The following is a 17,070-nucleotide window of genomic DNA, read 5'->3' as shown; positions in this document are numbered from 1 at the left end:
TTGAAAGGACATTGGGGAAGAATTCTAATCTTACACCTTAATAACTGATATTGTTAATATCATAGTACTACTATTAGGAACAAATCGAAATAATTTACCCTAAGTCAGCTAAGGGCAAGTATTTTCAAAATGTGATGCTCAAAAAGTTGTGACTAGATATAACCTGTATTCAAAAATCAATCTTTAATGAAAGCATTGGACTTACTCTTCCCATCCGTAAGATGATCTGTAAGTATCTTTCGATGGATATGAAGTTGTTATAGCTTAATGAGTCATAATTGATGACACGAAAATGCACAGAATAAACGCCACTTACACCCCACAACATTTTTCCCAAATATCTTACTTGGAAGGAATATAGGAGGTTAAAACGACCTCAAATCATGATGGCATTTAATAGCACCATAACCGAACTAATGACGTTAGTGAATGACCAACTTTGTGGTATGTGGTACTTAATTTTTATGAGCTGCAGATGGTTACGAAACCCCTGTTCAATACAAAGGTAATTTGATCAATTATTTTAGCATTCAAATTATTGAGCTAGTACAAAAAGTGAAATGGCCAGATTTGTTATCTTATCGAACATCCCCAGTAATCGATACAGTTAGGCCGTACTGGAATGTATTTATGATGTTTTTGAATATCACCTTTATACAAAAAATGATAATGACTGTCTCTTCAAGGTTGGGCCTGCTGTTTGATATTAGTTTACCGTATGATATTTTTAAGGAATAATGATGTTTTTACATCACTAGTATGTTTGATGTAATATGAAAAGGAACAGTATTCGTTGTTACGACCACTGATAAAACCAAGGACTATATATGTGTAGCTTTTCATAAAGGAATGGGGACAAAGTACTAAAGAGAAGTCAGATTCTAGTGGTCGAATGAAAATAGAATAATATGTTGAACTGATCATTCATTCGAATTAGAATCAGGTTAGGAACCACTGTCTGCCTTCGTAGACAAAGACTTTCTTATTTTAAGCGTTTATTTCAACTTCCAGAAAATCAACTATTTAGGCAAGTCTAAAATTACTTTTTGGAGATACCATAGTTGTATTTTAGACATCACACGTGATGTCAATCCGTTTCTCTTCGGATGATATAAGTCAAGTCTCTATAAATTCTTTGTTCGGAACAAACACTAGAATAAATCATTCCTAGAAATGCATACGAAGAGTAGTTTGAATTTTTATTGGCAAAGTTATGTATGAACAGGCAGACAATCAAACTTGAATGATAACGACATACGAGCCCTAAACTAAAGCTATTAGCAAGAACGAAAAAATTTCCACTGAAATGTACCTGTATAGAATGAATGTGTCCGAAAAACTATGTATGCGATCGTTGTAACGCCGGGTTTGAGCGAGCACCCTGAACATGTCTTTTTTTCGATTGCCTAGGTATGATGATATACGCCTGAAATTCGCAGTTTTATCTCAAGCGAATGCTGAGAGCAATTCAAACTCCCTTTTTCAGGTCTGTTGCTAGGAGTTAAGATGCAATTCCCGATGTGGAACATCGACTACCTGTTTAGTAGTGATGTCGACCATTTCTACTATTTTTTAGGAAAAAATGTTTTTTAGATGATAGTTTCGATCTCAGGAATGAGATGTTAAAGAGTGATCAAGGGAACCAAGGTTATAGCGGTAATCAAAAGAATGTAATCCAGGGACAAAGACCAACATGAAAAACAGACATACACAACAAAGAACATAAAGTAACTAATATCATACATACAAAGAAACAAAAGCAAATGAGCAAGTCAGACTCCACTAAAACCTGGGAGCATGGACCAGGCGCACCGGTAGGGTAAGCATCCTCTGCTTTTCTAGAAATACCCGCCGAGTTGTTCTGAAAAGTCATGTCCGGGGTAGACGAAAGAGGAAAGGAAAACTATGACACGTTAAACAAATCAGTTTTCATGGCGCATATGAATACACCGTAGCGATACACGAGTTCATGTTGGCAACCATAAAACTTCTGTATTCTGTAGCAGCAAATTCCTGTTCTAGAGGCCTAGAAGTCTAGCTTGATACAAAAAGTCTGCGTAGTTTCGGCAAACTCTGGCATAACGTACGAGTTGTGATATGAACACTCCATACTCAGGTGCTGAAGGGATGTTGCCACAGATGAAAGGAAAGTGAATGAAAAGTCATCACGTTTGTCGTAAATTTTGGTCAATAGTTTTCCTTTAACATCGATTTCTAAGTGTAGGTCAAGATATGAGGGTGACCTAACAGTGTCTGTAGTATCCTTCATCTCAAGTTCTTTGGTATAGATGCAATGTATCAAATCCCCGAAATTAGGATTGTTTAGATGTAAAGATAATACGTTATCTATATAGCGAAAACTGAGATTAAAGGATTCTTTCTTACGGATCAAATCGGCTATAAAGTCAGCTTCATAAGAGTGAAGGAATAGGTCAGCAAGTAGAGGAGCACAATTTGTTCCCATTGGAATGCCGACCGTTTGTTGAAAAACGCGTTCACTACACTGGACAAATATGTTGTCGTTTAAAAATTCCAGCATTTTGTAAAGATCTTCTGTATATTTGGAAGATGATTTGGAATTATTTTTCACGAAGTAATCTCTACCAAGAACTATACTACTGAAATGATGATTTGAATGTACGTCTCCGTTCGAATCATTCGACGCGCCAATACTTTTACCCTGGTATAGTACATGTGGTGATAGGGGAAGTTCTAATTTTTTATGTGGTGAAAACAGACGTAAGTTTCTTTCTTGATAAGAAATATTTACATGCATAAAAATATTCATGTTTATTTGCAAAAATCTATTTTTTAGGCGTACATGATACATGTACTATATTTGTATTAAGTGTAAAAATTTGACAAAGAAGTGGATAAGCATACCTGTTACGCTTCCACTCCAGATTATTTTACTTATCCAATAGCTGGATTTCGTATTTTCATTTGATATTGTTAGTAATATAATGTCCACCAATTTACGTACCATTCATTAGGTAGCTTGCCTTACTCACGTGACCTAACTGTATCTATTTAGCCAGACAGATTGGAGGGAACAAACTATTATAGATATATACTTAACTCGGTCTGATTTTCATTTACACGCATTCCAGAAATTTCTACGAGAATCGCGATCGAGCTAAATTATTATTTTATTTATTTTAATTTTTTTTTAAACAATATTGCCTATATCTATCCAAAGCTTCTTAAAACCAATAATTAAAATATCTATACATTTTATTGTATAGTGAAGAAAAGTGAATTTTCGTGGTCCTAATAGCAGGAATGATTGAAATATAAAATTTGTTTATATGTACATGAAGTTCGTATGAATTCCTTTCCTACTTCTCACCGACTGTCAGGTTTTAATTGAAAACCCAGGAAAATGTGAAAGTTTAAGAATAAGATTTTCGCTTTAAAAGAAAGCAATTTAAAAAAATCAGCCTTTCTGAAATGACCTACACATGTAGAACAGCAACCACTGAACAAAATTGCAGACGATGTCCTTGCATTTATTTCAAATAGCTCATTAAAGCCGAAATAAATACCACTAAAGAAGAAAGAAAAGACTTAACGAGCATAAGTGACATTTCATAATTTCTGTTGATAACGATTATTCTAATAATTTATATAAACCACAATGTCAGTTCAAATGAAGTGCTAAAATGTGTTACAACTCCTGGGGCATTGTCATAGTTATTTAATTTAAGAAAGTAGGAGACTCGGTGACAGATGAACAAATTAGAACTCATTGATTGCCTTTTTTTTTCATGATAACGATATCACTTCGCACTGACACATTTATTCTCGTTTCTTTATTTCTATCATTTCCCGATCAGTATAATTAACCAAATTTCATAGATTTATTTCTGACTACAAAATATTATACGTGCAGATGAAATTTTGTTTGTAAATTTATTTGAGAATGATGTAATTTGATTAGTAACAAGATTTGACGGATTACTAGAAAGCTTAGTGTATGTTTTCGAATCCTATTGGTCAAACTTTGTTTGATCTTTGTTGTACATACACATTCAATATTTATAAATGTAATATGTTCAAACTTACAAGCTTTCTGATTGGTTGTTTATCTTTTAGGAATGCGAGTTTTGTATAACTTGCTTTGGTACTGTGGATCGGTCTGCACTCCGCGTTTTATGTAATCCCAAACAAAACAACGTTTTAATAACGAATCAAATCTTAATATTTGGATGACTTAATCAAAAAAAAATAAATTATAAGGATTTATTCTAATTTTTGAACAGGTTATACCCAATAAACTGGTCTGGGCCAGTTTACACTGTCGCAAAACAGGTTGTTAAAAATAAGAAACTTTCCTTAACTAACTCGCTTATTTGTCATTGATGTGGTTCCTAAAATTTTGTTATGTATAGAAAAAAAATGCCAATTCATAAATGCCTGACAATCATAGACAACACACTAATTGGACGAAAAACTAAAATATAACAGTGACATCGCAATTACACAATATTTCTATTGTTGGTTGAAGACTTTTAGTACCATTTTCTTCTGTCGTATTTGGTTAACAGGAGTGTAGACAATTGCACGTTACGTGCTTAAGGAGAACTTCCGCTGTTATTTGAAAAAAGTGTTAGCTCTTAACAAAATTAAAATGTATCCAAAAGCATATTACACTAATTAAATGTCTATATAACTTATTAGCATACACGTATGCTGCAGTACAATTTTGCGTGTCTTTCATTCTAAGTGCCGGCTATACAGGTATCAACGTTTACAAATGAAAAATTCTATCTTTTTTTACATTTGTGTCGTGTTCGTTTGTTTGTAAACTATGTTGCCTCCTTTACGACATCCAAATTACACACTGGTTAAAAATCACACCCATATTACTACACAACAGACAAGCAGTTGGTAACGAATTGATTACGTTACAAAGCAAAACTGAAAGAGATGGGAATGTATGAATATTGTTTAAAATAATTTTCTTTTCAATTGTGTCGTGTATCCGTCAAATTTGAATATTATTGTAAATAAACACTTTATTGGTTTATTATAATCTAAATATAACTAATGGAATCATCAGTAACTATTGACGTCTCAACGAGAATGCATTTGTTGTCAAGAGATATATACATTGTCTATCAAGACCATCATGATTAATATTTTAATTCAGTTCCGTTGAAATCAAACCCAGTGAGAATGTTTTGCCACATTTAAGCTAGCGAGGTAGTAGATTGAACTTTCACGCCACAGTGTATGATTACCAACACTAACTACTGGATATTAAGATTCATTAATTTCATTTCCTTGTTGTAGAGCTGGTACGTACATGTACCTTCACAAAGAAATCTATACCACGTGTGTTCCATGTCTATTTGTGAATGGATTCAAATGTTAACTAATAACAATTATTTATATAAATGATCCTAGAAATACACACTGTATTAGCATTTGTCATCATTAGCGTTGTTCTTTACAGAAAGATTTGCTGAAATAAAAATAATGGCGCCAAAAGGAAAGGTAAAATGACGGTTAATGTCTTATCTGGCGGAACAAATTTCTAAATGGATTATGATAGATGTGTTATGACATGTTCAATGAACTAGTACAAATGCATAATTGAATAATGCTTTCAAAAAGCCTATGCATGAAGCGAATTCATAACGGAATGCCAAAAGAAAATTGGTCTTATCTTACAATCAACATTCTTTCTGGTTCTTTCCTTAAACCTTTATACAAAAGTAATCTTTTAATATCATACTTTATTCTAATGCACCTTTAGATGTACTGATCAGTCATGTCAGAACTGCTTTGTATTTAAAACCATGTTTCGACATATTAGGCACAAAGCAATAATATTTTATAAAACCAAGCAACAAAGTCAAGATTGTAGGAGGGTTACATATGATATGTGGATAATAATGCGAATAAAAAAATGAATAGTTTAGAGAATGAAAACAAATATTGTGAATATTTTGAAAGGTTAAATGAACCTTTTTAAGTTCAGGTGTTATATGGCGGACCAAGAATTATACGACCCCTGTCACACAATTGAAAATGTACTATACAGCAATGATCGACGTTTTAAAAAGTCTAAAGAACCATATTCACAGATAAAACCGAAGAGGAGTGGTTTTTGTTTGCGGGCAGATCTTTGCCTATATCTGTAATTCCGTTTACTATAAATTAAGTAAATTATCAGTATGCATTGTCATGATAGGCATCCGAGACAAAGTATTAGTTACTAAAATGATTGTATCGAAACTAAATTGGTAAATTTGACCAAAATTGTAAACAAGTCCCGGGAAATGGCTTAAGCCAAAAGAAAAACCATATCGAGAAGGAGGCCATTGGTTTTTTTTTTTTTTTCAAAGTGCATTCATTACAAACAAATGTAGTATATCCATTACATCGCCTTTACATTTTTATATTTCCCGCTTGTGATAGTTCCAAAATCTATTTTTAAACGCACTCAATCTCGTGACGTACTGAAAATTACCGCTTATCAAAACGTAAACATTTTACTTTCGTTTTCCTTTTGAACAAATTGAAGACATTTTCCGGGAGTCAGATGGTTTGTAAGTAAATTTTATTCACAGTGCAACTATATAGTAGAGTAAATGACGAAAAATATTCAATGTACTGCTTTTATCTCTACTTATCATCATACATTCCAAATTTATGTTAATGTACTGTAGTCTGCAGTTCATTTCCTTGTGAGGAGCAGTGGGGGTCGGGGTGGGGGGGGGGTCGCTTTGTGTATGGGCAAGAATATTGGTTTATTTTTCAGATGCTATATTTGTTTAGGTCGGATTAGATTCCGGAGACTACACCCGGGACTGTATGGTTTCCTAACAAGACACACTGCTTCGTTTTGCTCTTGCAGTGATACATTGTCAATAGTCCAAATAATTTTGCCGTCTTGGGAGGCTAATTTTTGCTTGGTGGCCTGGTCAGATTAAAAACATGTCTCAGCGAATGTCATTATTATCTGGACTACACTTGACACTGAAGACCCTTTTACACGGGAATACATTTTGCGTGCAACTTGAATTTAAGATATTTTCGTATCATGATAAAAACACGTTTACATGGGGATCCAAGCTACGATTTGTTTACTTTTCAATCCCAGCAAAGTAGGGATCGTTGAAGAAGAGGTTTTGAGTCCTGTATTATTCTTATTGTGACGGTACGTGTATTGCATCCGGACTTAAAATGCCTTTAAATCAGTATGGCAAGCCAAAGTGGACAAATAATAAGTATTTTCCAATATTAAAAAATGATTTAGATATTTAGATTTCTAATATCACATAACTCTGTTTTAAATATTAAAAAATCGACTGAATTTCTAATATTAAAAAACGAATATTTTAATATTGGAAATTGATTTTCTAATATTAGAAAATGGATTTGTCGTATTCAATTACGGTTTTTTAATATTAGAAAATTATTTTGTAGTATTAATAAATGTGACTGATTTTGCAATATTACAAATTCATTTTCTAATATTACATATTCAATTTGTAATATTACAAAATGTCTGATGTTTTATAATATTACTAAATCAGGAATTTGTAATATTAGAAGATGAATTTCTAATAGTAAAAAATCTTTTCTAATATTAAAAGCCCCATGCAGGTCCGAGTGTCAAAAGAATAGGCCTGCAGCAGCGCTAAGCTTGTCGTAAAAGGCGACTAAATAGTGCTCAGAAACCTAGCTAGGGGCTAGGCGCTCTGCCCACAGAGCAACTGGGATGTGTGCCCCAGGTGGTGGAATGAGGTACCCCTGGCATGTTACATGCCGGGGTTGTCAGGCTATAATACGGAAAACCTGACCCCAAACTATAGTGGTGCACCGTGTTGGGAAAGATGTCACGTTCCTCGCACGTTTAAGAACCCTGCTGTGGTATTCGATAGGAGATGGAACCTTTGCGCTCCGCCACAGGAGGCTAAATTGACCGACCTTACCCATCCCCTTTTTTCTAGTGGCAATGAAAATTTGTCGACCCTATTTTCCTTGTGTCCCATCCTATTTTCATTTCATCAACATTTCATGTTCATTTTATCATCCATTTCATGTTCATCGTCTGAATATAGCTGAAATATTGCTGCGCGGACGTTAAACCCCAACAAATAAACAAAAAACTAATATTAGAAAAATGATTTGGTAGTATTACAAATTCATTTTCTAATATTACAAAACATTGATTTTTGTCCACTTTGGCTTACCATAAATCAGTCTAGAATGAATGTAAGAGACTCTCCATTTGTTCTTTTGTCCCAACTATTTCAAATATATTGCTTATTTATTCTTAGCCATATTGTCCATGTGCCTACCATGCGCTTTTACTAGTTGATGTTGTAACCCTTATGAACTGAAAGTTCTCGTTTAAAATTTCAAGTTCCTCGTCATAACTAGGCTACATATGAAGTGTCTTTTCCACAACCACAGAAATAAGTTCTGTCGACTTAATGTAATGACGTAGGCTTTGTCGTCATTCGAAGGTCATGAAATTGTACAAGATTACACGCCACAAAAGGCAGACAACGGTAAATTTGGTGAGTCGTGACCATTACTGTTACCAATAAGTTTGGTCTAAGAAGGATCAAAAACAACTTTTTTTCATGTACTTTCAAGAGGAAAAGCTTGTTGATCTCTATGGAACTTCAAAATGCCTACTTGGGGCCGTTGTTTCTGTAAGCGAAAACAAAATATCTACTTGGGGCTGTTGTTTCTGTGAGCGAAAACAAAATGTCTACTTGGGGCTGTTGTTTCTGTGAGCGAAAACAAAATGTCTACTTGGGGCTGTTGTTTCTGTGAGCGAAAACAAATTATATATACTAAAACAAAATATATATGGTAAAACCATGATTTTGATTTAGCTCACAGAAGCAACAGCCCCAAATTAGACATTTTATTCAAGTCGGGCACATTATTTGACTGTGAGGCAACTAGTCGTCGCTCTATCCCCTAAATCATGGGGGGTGAATAATGTGACCACCAATTTTAAAATCTTTGGCTAACTTGGCACATGACTAACTATATCGAAATTATCTTGTCTAATGATATATATATATATATATTACAGAATGGCGACGTCTCCCGGTGTTCGGGTACTTGATGTACCGAAGGATGCTTCACAGAGAGACATTAAAGTATACTTCAGCAACCCTCGGTATGGCGGGTCGAAAATAAAGAAGATATATTACCCCTTGCAGGCTAACGATGCTGTCATCTTGTTTCAGGATGGAAAAGGTACAAGTCTGTTGCTTGTTAAAGCACTTTCATAAACTTTATTCTTATTACATGTATATGGTATTAAACATTGAAATGAACAGAATCAGAAAATTGCCGTCATTGAAACTCCCTATATAAAATTTTACTTAAGCTGGTTTTTACACGACAAATGTTTTATATATTTTAGCGAATCCGAAGATATTTCAACAGGATCATGTATTACGGGGAAGAGACATCAAAGTCAGACCTTTACAAAGACAAGTAAGTATCTGTATAGGATGTCAGATAAAAGCGAATTAATATATTGACTCATGATACCTGGCTTTAAAACTTTGATAGAAAGGTATTCATTTGTAGTCAAGTTGGTGAAGACCAAACTAAGGTAATTTTAGCGAAAACAAAATGTTCATAAGTCAACATGGCATTTTAGTGTGAACTTACTTTAGTGTTGATTGAACCTATGAGCAAAATTTACTTAGAATGTTTTTTATATTGATTCACAAAATATATTTAAATACTCAGAGAAAATGTTTTTAAAACAATTATTAATATATTAATCAACTAGGAATCGGCAATATACCTCCATTTAAATAAGTGTTCTTGTGACAATGGAAATTAGGCAGATCTTCTTTAATTTGCAAATATGATTTTTATTTATATTTACAATCAACACAATGTCCCTATACCCGATTCCTATAGCTATACAACACAATGTCCCTATACCCGATTCCTATAGCTATACAACACAATGTCCCTATACCCGATTCCTATAGCTATACAACACAATGTCCCTATACCCGATTCCTATAGCTATACAACACAATGTCCCTATACCCGATTCCTATAGCTATACAACACAATGTCCCTATACCCGATTCCTATAGCTATATACCATGGAATAGAATGTTAACTACGTACATGTTCTGTAACACAAAAGTACTGCAACACAAAAAATTGGGACTAACCCCTTACTGTCAAATTCCTAGAAAGTTTACATTTACATGTATTAACAATATACAATTAACAAATATTACATGAATTATAATTGTTTTTAACCCAAACTTTAGGGGAGTTTTACAGGTCTATTTAACAGCAGTTATATGCTGAGCACTCAATGTTAATAGAATTAGGAGAGACACACAGGAAGTGAGAGAAACTGGATGTCACCAATTTTTATTAAAGTTAATTAAGCACTGAAAAAAAGTTGACGTTCCCATATTGACTGTACAAATATATTGGACATTGATCAAACACTTCATCATGAACATTTATTTATGAAAGGACAGTGCAGATCCACGCTTTCTTTCCCCTTGTGCGGCCCCGTTTCTGAAGTCCAATAGCCACGGCCTTGTTTTATTTTTTACCGTAAGATTTGAAGAAACCGTTTAGTATTGATGCATGGTACATGTATTCAAATACTCAAAAAATCTTTTATAGTAATTTTATACGAAACTGTTTCCGGTTGTATGACCCTGGCGTCGTCGTCGTTGCGGGTGACGCCCGTTAACTTTTATTAACGATGATTTAAGTAAAACTTGTCCAGTCTTTTGGAAATTTTAAGTCATCGTTTGCCAATCAGATTTACATCTCTTCTGTTTTTTAATTACTGGGATTGAAGGCAAAGATCTTTGATTTGCACTTAGTGTTATATTGTGTACAAACCAGTTTTTGTGTCCATAATGAACTGTACATTGTAAGTCCCTATGCTTAAGTGTGTCAAAAACTATAATTGTGTCCACACTTGTTTCAATTGAACAGAATTCAACACGCTTCGGTCGCATCAAGTTGAGCTCCGTGACACTTTTTTTATTTGTATGCGTCTGTCTGTCTGACGTATTATAGTATACCGGTGTCCATTCGTCGTTCAGTCGTCGCACTATTACTAAAATGCTGGCACCATTTTTATATCCTGCTTCGAAGAATAAGGGGTCTACTGTTTTACCCTTTCCGTGTTACCGTAACAGTTTTTTTCCGTCACAGTTTTCTCAGCAACTACTCATCACAGCGGCTTAAAATTTTAACATATTCTGCAGGTATGTCATATGTGATTAATTTTCAGAAAGATCCACAACAACTTCCTTTTTACCGAGAATTTTGGTAATGTGCTTGATATCGTGATTGAAAGCGGAGGCATCACTAGTTAGCCATCACTCACAGATTTCTTGCTTGTGAAACTAAGTTGAATTGTTTTTTTTTATTGAAGAGTTCGATTTGTTTTGAATTTCGTTTTTTTCAGTTTTCGTAATGGGACTTAATTCGTCAAAAAGGAGGTAGTTTATGTTTTCGGACTACTTCATCAACTCAATCACCTTACAGCAATGTCAATGAAACTTTGGGGCATTGTTTATCTACATTGATTTTTAGCTCCCTTAATAAATTTCCAATTTTACGATTTACAGTTATGAGGCTTGAGTTTGTTAAAAAAAAAGGAGGGGATTTCGCAGTTTCGGACTATAACTCAGTAGTGGTTGCATCCGTTTTCATGAAACTTTTGAAATTAGTTTATTACTATCGATATTAGCTCCCCTTTAATTGTGATGATTTTTTTCCGTTTACGAGTTTTTTTTTGTTTTTTTTGTTTTTTTTGGGTTTTTTTTACGTTATTTACAAAAAAGAGGGTTTTCCGATAATTGCTTCATACATCTTATAACTTCAAAACGTTCCAAGCATTGTTCATGCAACTTTGTTATTTGTTTTGTTTTTTTCTTAGTAATTTCAGAATCTTTTTTTGCATATTTTTTTTTTTTTTTAGATATTAGATCACTATCGAATCAGGGTTTGACCTCTGCGGGCATGACTACCTGCACTCCGCGAAGCAATTTATTACTTTATAATTTCTGTATTTTGTCTAATAGTATATTATCTTCAAAATTTGTTTCTGATGCATTTTTCATGTCATTTTGTGCTTGCCAGAATACTTTATATTGAACATATTGTTTCGAGTTCAGAATTAACTATGATATTAAAAAATTCACGGATACCTATTTTGCAGGTTTTTAGTAAAGTGACAGTTGAGTTGTGTCCAACAATGACTGAACTACTGGACAATGATCCAAAATATCTCGACGACATTCAGTACGATGGAGAGTTGGATGTCACCTCCGAAGACAATTATACGATTTCAGGTGACTGGTACCAAATCGAGTGGGCGTGGCAATATTTAGATGACGTATGCAGTCAAGGCGGTGAAGTGAAACCGATTCTTCTGAACAGAGAAGAGAGTCAAGAACGGGTCTTCAATACTGAAGAAGACCGTAGTCTTGAAGCAAGTGGGGGAACACTAAATGAAATCCTGAACCCACTGCAATATCCGTATCATACTGAATCAAGGGAGGCTGATCAATTCCAACAGTATTCGTATGAACGATGGCGCGATGCAGAACCTGCAGGTTTTGACCATAATGCATTGAGTTTTGGGGATGCAGATGATCTGCTTGGAGGTTTAGGAATGTGCGGTACAGGATTAGGCAGCGCCCCTGCTTGGCTTCGAAATATGCCAAAAAGGCCACCACAGAGCGGGTTTTCCCTGTCTCACAACGACTTCAAAGATGTACCTTTGACATTCGACTTTAACATCTCTACTCTTGCTATATCTGTCCTCATGAACGATATCTTGAAAGAGAAAACCGACGCCATTGTCACATCTGCTACATCCAAATTGTCACATAATTACGGCCTCTCAAGAATTATTGCCAATCTTGCCGATCAAAAACTTAAGACAGAATGCAAGGAGTATATTGAACAGCACGGGCAACTAAATTTGGGGGAGGTTATTCATACAAGCGCTGGTGGAGGTTTAGACAAGAAAGTTGGTTTCGTCATCCATGCAGTAGGCCCATTATGGCGGGAGGATAACAAAGATGAATCAACACATCTACTGACGTGTACATACGTCAATGTTTTCCAGTATGCCAACAGTCTTATGTGGCTTAAAAGTATTGCCATGCCACTTATAGGAACTGGTAAGATTTTGAAATAAACCTAACATAAGAAATACTATCCATGTACCAATTCATGCTCATGAACCATTATGTAACTGTTGGATTCTTACTTTTTTCTACAGTTTCCGACCTTGAGACCTCATCATGTGACAGTTAAAAAAAACTGTTCAAGCAGAAAGATCCGAGAAAATATTAAAAATTAACGGCTCTTTACTAAAGTTTAAACTCTTGAGCATGTAGACCGAAAGTTCATCATTTATGTGTCTTGAAATTGACACACATGACTAAAGTACATTTCTTACCTTAATCTAACGCATAAAACGGTTTCACGCATCACAGTTCGAATTTCTTACCTTAATCTAACGCATAGAACGGTTTCACGCATCACAGTTCGGATTCAACTTTGATTACCTACTATACTGATCTTATTCAAGCAAATATATCTTGATAGGTTTGTAGCTGATAATATAATCTAGAGGTTTACTTAAATGTACTAGTATTACACAATATATAATGGTTACATTTTTTAATTATTATTCTGTAATATGTCACTCTGTACATGTTGGTATACTTCTTGAAAATGCTTTAAAATGCAATTTTTAGGACATTTTTGTTGTGTGTTGACAAGTTAACTCGTGAATGAAAACGGTCGATAATAATGTATGTTTTGTTTTTTACCCATTAATGTTTCAATGATGACTGAGTATCACTGATATATATTACGTATTAAAATGGATATGGGTCCATTAGTCTTTGATCGCTATCATATGAATTCAAAATAACAGAAAATGCTTCATATTAAGTAAGTATATATGATAACTACAATTTCCATGAGTTTATTTGTCCATGGAGTCGTTTTTGTTTCTGCCCATTCGAACTAATAGAGCTATAACATTTTTGTGTACATGTACGCAGCACATATAGGTCTTACAGTATATCATGATTTTTCTGTTTAGTCTTCATTTGGCCGATTTCTATCAAGTACGACTACTTTAAATAGCCCTTGAGTAAAGCTAAGAAATCAAACAGACAATTACACACGATTTCTCCTTCTTGTAGTTCTGAGTTTTTGAAAAGCATTTTAAAATGGTAAGTGATTGTGAAAATAGACAAGGAGAACTGCTTACCAGTTGTTTCTCTTCAATTTCAATCTATGCTACCTTAAACTCCCTTGTAGTTCAAATGTCAGTGCTTGTTGAAAGTTTTAAGTATGTACATGTACATATAGATATTGATCAGTTTACTGCATTAATACAGGAGGTGATTACACTGTGACAGTTGCTTCCTTATGTTGTATGACACTGTGAAAGTATTTTAGATTTTATAACCGCCCTAATTGCTATTTAGGAGAACAGACATCATTATTTACTCATCACTGATTAAGTTGCTTTCAATTTGATTTTTCTGAATTGTTCTAAATGTCATAAAAATAGATTTCAGAAAATTTCAAACTGTTATATAAACTTACCATAAAAAATTAAGTGATTATTTTCGTTGCATATCTGGTGTACTTGCGTGAAATTTTAAATTCCAGGTGGAGTGGGTTTCCCCCTGGATGTATGTGTACAAGCCTTTTACGACGCTCTCTTGCTATACGTCATGACTCCAGACAGCATGAAACATCTGAAAGAAATCCGTCTAGTCAGCAACGAGGCAGACAGTACTTGCTCTACAATCGTTGTTTTGCGGTCTCTTCTTGATGTTGACCAGATTTCTACACAGGTAGCAGCACGTGATCGATACCTTAATGGTTGCGAGAAGTTTGGACACAGTGCTAAGAATCTAGTTCTTATTGGCGAAAACAGTGGTCATGACGCAGTTTTTGAGAGGGAAAGGGACGATAACAAGTCCAGGGATGAAAAAGAATCAATAAACATTTGTGAAACGAAAGCAGCGGACCATGACGGCGATGATGAGGTAAAAATTCTACCGTCGGTTTCTAAATCGATGATAAAAGCGTCAGAAACAATCTCATCAAAACATCACATTGAAACAGAAAAGCAGAAAAGTGTCTCGAAAGGAAGGAGCACGCTGACAAATGTTGACAACACTGATGATTCCTCAGACGAATCAATCCCCTTCGGACTTGTTGAATCGGACGACGAAGATGTTTTGAAGCCAATAAAAAGTAATGGTGCTGCTAGTATTTCAGAAAACAGAAGATCTCCTATCCTCGGTAAAGAAGCTAGCCCATTAACGACGGCAAAACACGTTGATGAGGTGGTGGCATTTTCCAGTTCAGACGTTACATGTGCCGATAATGAAAGTCCACTACCAGAATCACATGACTCCATGGTAGGTATCACTGAAGACAAGTATGAAGGTATCATTACCGAAGTCAATCCCGTAAATCAAGAGACGGAGGAAAGTCAGGTGAAGTTTGAGGGGGTGAAACTGGAAGTGTCTGAAAGAAATAGTAAATTTTCTCATGTTGGGTCTGAAGAAAAAGTTTTTAGTCTAGACGAGAACTATGCCAGTAGTTCCGACAGAATGGAGGAAAGCACGCGGAAGGATAAACAAAACAGTGATGACGATGACACTAACAAGGATGTAGAACCGATTGACGATATTGACGATACCGTAGATTAATAAGGACCGAATCTTAATTCTGTAGTTGGAATATCAAAGTTCTTGCTTAAGACATATGGATAAGCATCACAAAGTGTTATTATTTCCATTGATAATATTCCAATTTCTATTGATTTGTTATTATGTTGCTGATAAAAATGGGGGGGGGGTGGGGGGTACGTAAGACGTCGTGCTCATAATAACTCATAAAGATCAAACAGAATGCTGAAAATTAAATTTTATTCAATAATAAATTAATATAGGAAATATACTTATAATATACTTATAATAGATATTTAATATTTTAAAATCTTTTTTTATTTCTACTTAGAAATCGAAAGCAAATGTCTTTGATAAGCACCTTTAAAGCAGAACTGCTTTTACTTTTTTTAATTTAATTTTTTTTCAATATATTGTGTCCAAACTAGTTATGGAACTGCAGTTCCATGGAGAAAGTTCAAAAACTAATATTGTACCCACATTTGCCACAAGTGAACAGATATGATATGCGTCGGTCGTTTTATGCTGCTTTATATTTCTTGTGTCTTGTTTTTATTTGTAGTTGTGTCGCTTCCTCTTTTAACACTCTATATTACTTAAGTTATCTGTACAAAAAAAATCAATAAAGGTCCTTTTCCATCAAACGAAAGTACAAGTGTATTATATTAGATCGTATCAATTCTGATTTCAGTAATCGCACTGGATTATAGGAAATCACTTGGAATGCATTATTCAGTAGTATTTTTTTCTGCCTGGCCAATGTCATCAGTCAGTATGGTGTTGCACAGTGTGACATGCTATTTGATTGATCTTAAAGTCCATGCACTCGTCTTTGGCTTAGGCATTACCGGCGTTTCAGATATTATTAATCCCCTTTCGGCAGTCATAACTACTAGTATCATATTTTATTCCACCATTTCATTGAACATGAGGAGACTACATGACATTATTTTTACTATGATACCATGATACTGGCGGGCCTGACGCCTACGTGAAAGTTACATATTTTGCTCCCTTACAAGCCCAAAAGAGAAGCAAGTCATTTATAAATCGATTAACACCTATCTATTTATCTGTCATTGGCTTTAACAAACAAACAAAAAACGACGACAAAAATGTAATGTTTTTATTCTTGAACCATTCTCGAAAATTGAGCATGTTTTATCTAGTGGCATTGATAGGCTCTACGGTCTATACTTCTGTTACATTGACAGTCATTATTTAACAATTATGCCTGCTATAACAACTTCTAGATCAGTTGTTTCTCTTTTTTTTTCTTTGTTACATTGAATTGAATGTTAAAGATGTGATTAATGATGTGTAAGAGGGTTTTCCAACATAATTT

General features: G+C 34.5%; 1 protein-coding gene across 1 annotated transcript; it reads left to right on the top strand.

Annotated features, from left to right (window-relative positions):
• Positions 1-6,438: 6,438 nt before the first annotated feature.
• Positions 6,439-16,374, top strand: LOC148629582 (uncharacterized). The gene is made up of 5 exons (XM_088554024.1): positions 6,439-6,557; positions 9,068-9,234; positions 9,404-9,477; positions 12,209-13,178; positions 14,692-16,374. The coding sequence occupies exons 2-5, from the start codon at positions 9,069-9,071 to the stop codon at positions 15,744-15,746; spliced, it is 2,265 nt and encodes a 754-aa protein (XP_088410150.1). The 5' UTR covers positions 6,439-6,557; position 9,068; the 3' UTR covers positions 15,747-16,374.
• The last annotated feature ends 696 nt before the right edge of the window (positions 16,375-17,070 follow it).

This window comes from Perna viridis, chromosome 1, assembly GCF_037379345.1.
Source record: "Perna viridis isolate PV_CMFRI_1.1 ecotype Kerala chromosome 1, ASM3737934v1, whole genome shotgun sequence".
Taxonomy (NCBI): domain Eukaryota; kingdom Metazoa; phylum Mollusca; class Bivalvia; order Mytilida; family Mytilidae; genus Perna; species Perna viridis.
This window is presented reverse-complemented; position numbering and strand designations above follow the sequence as displayed.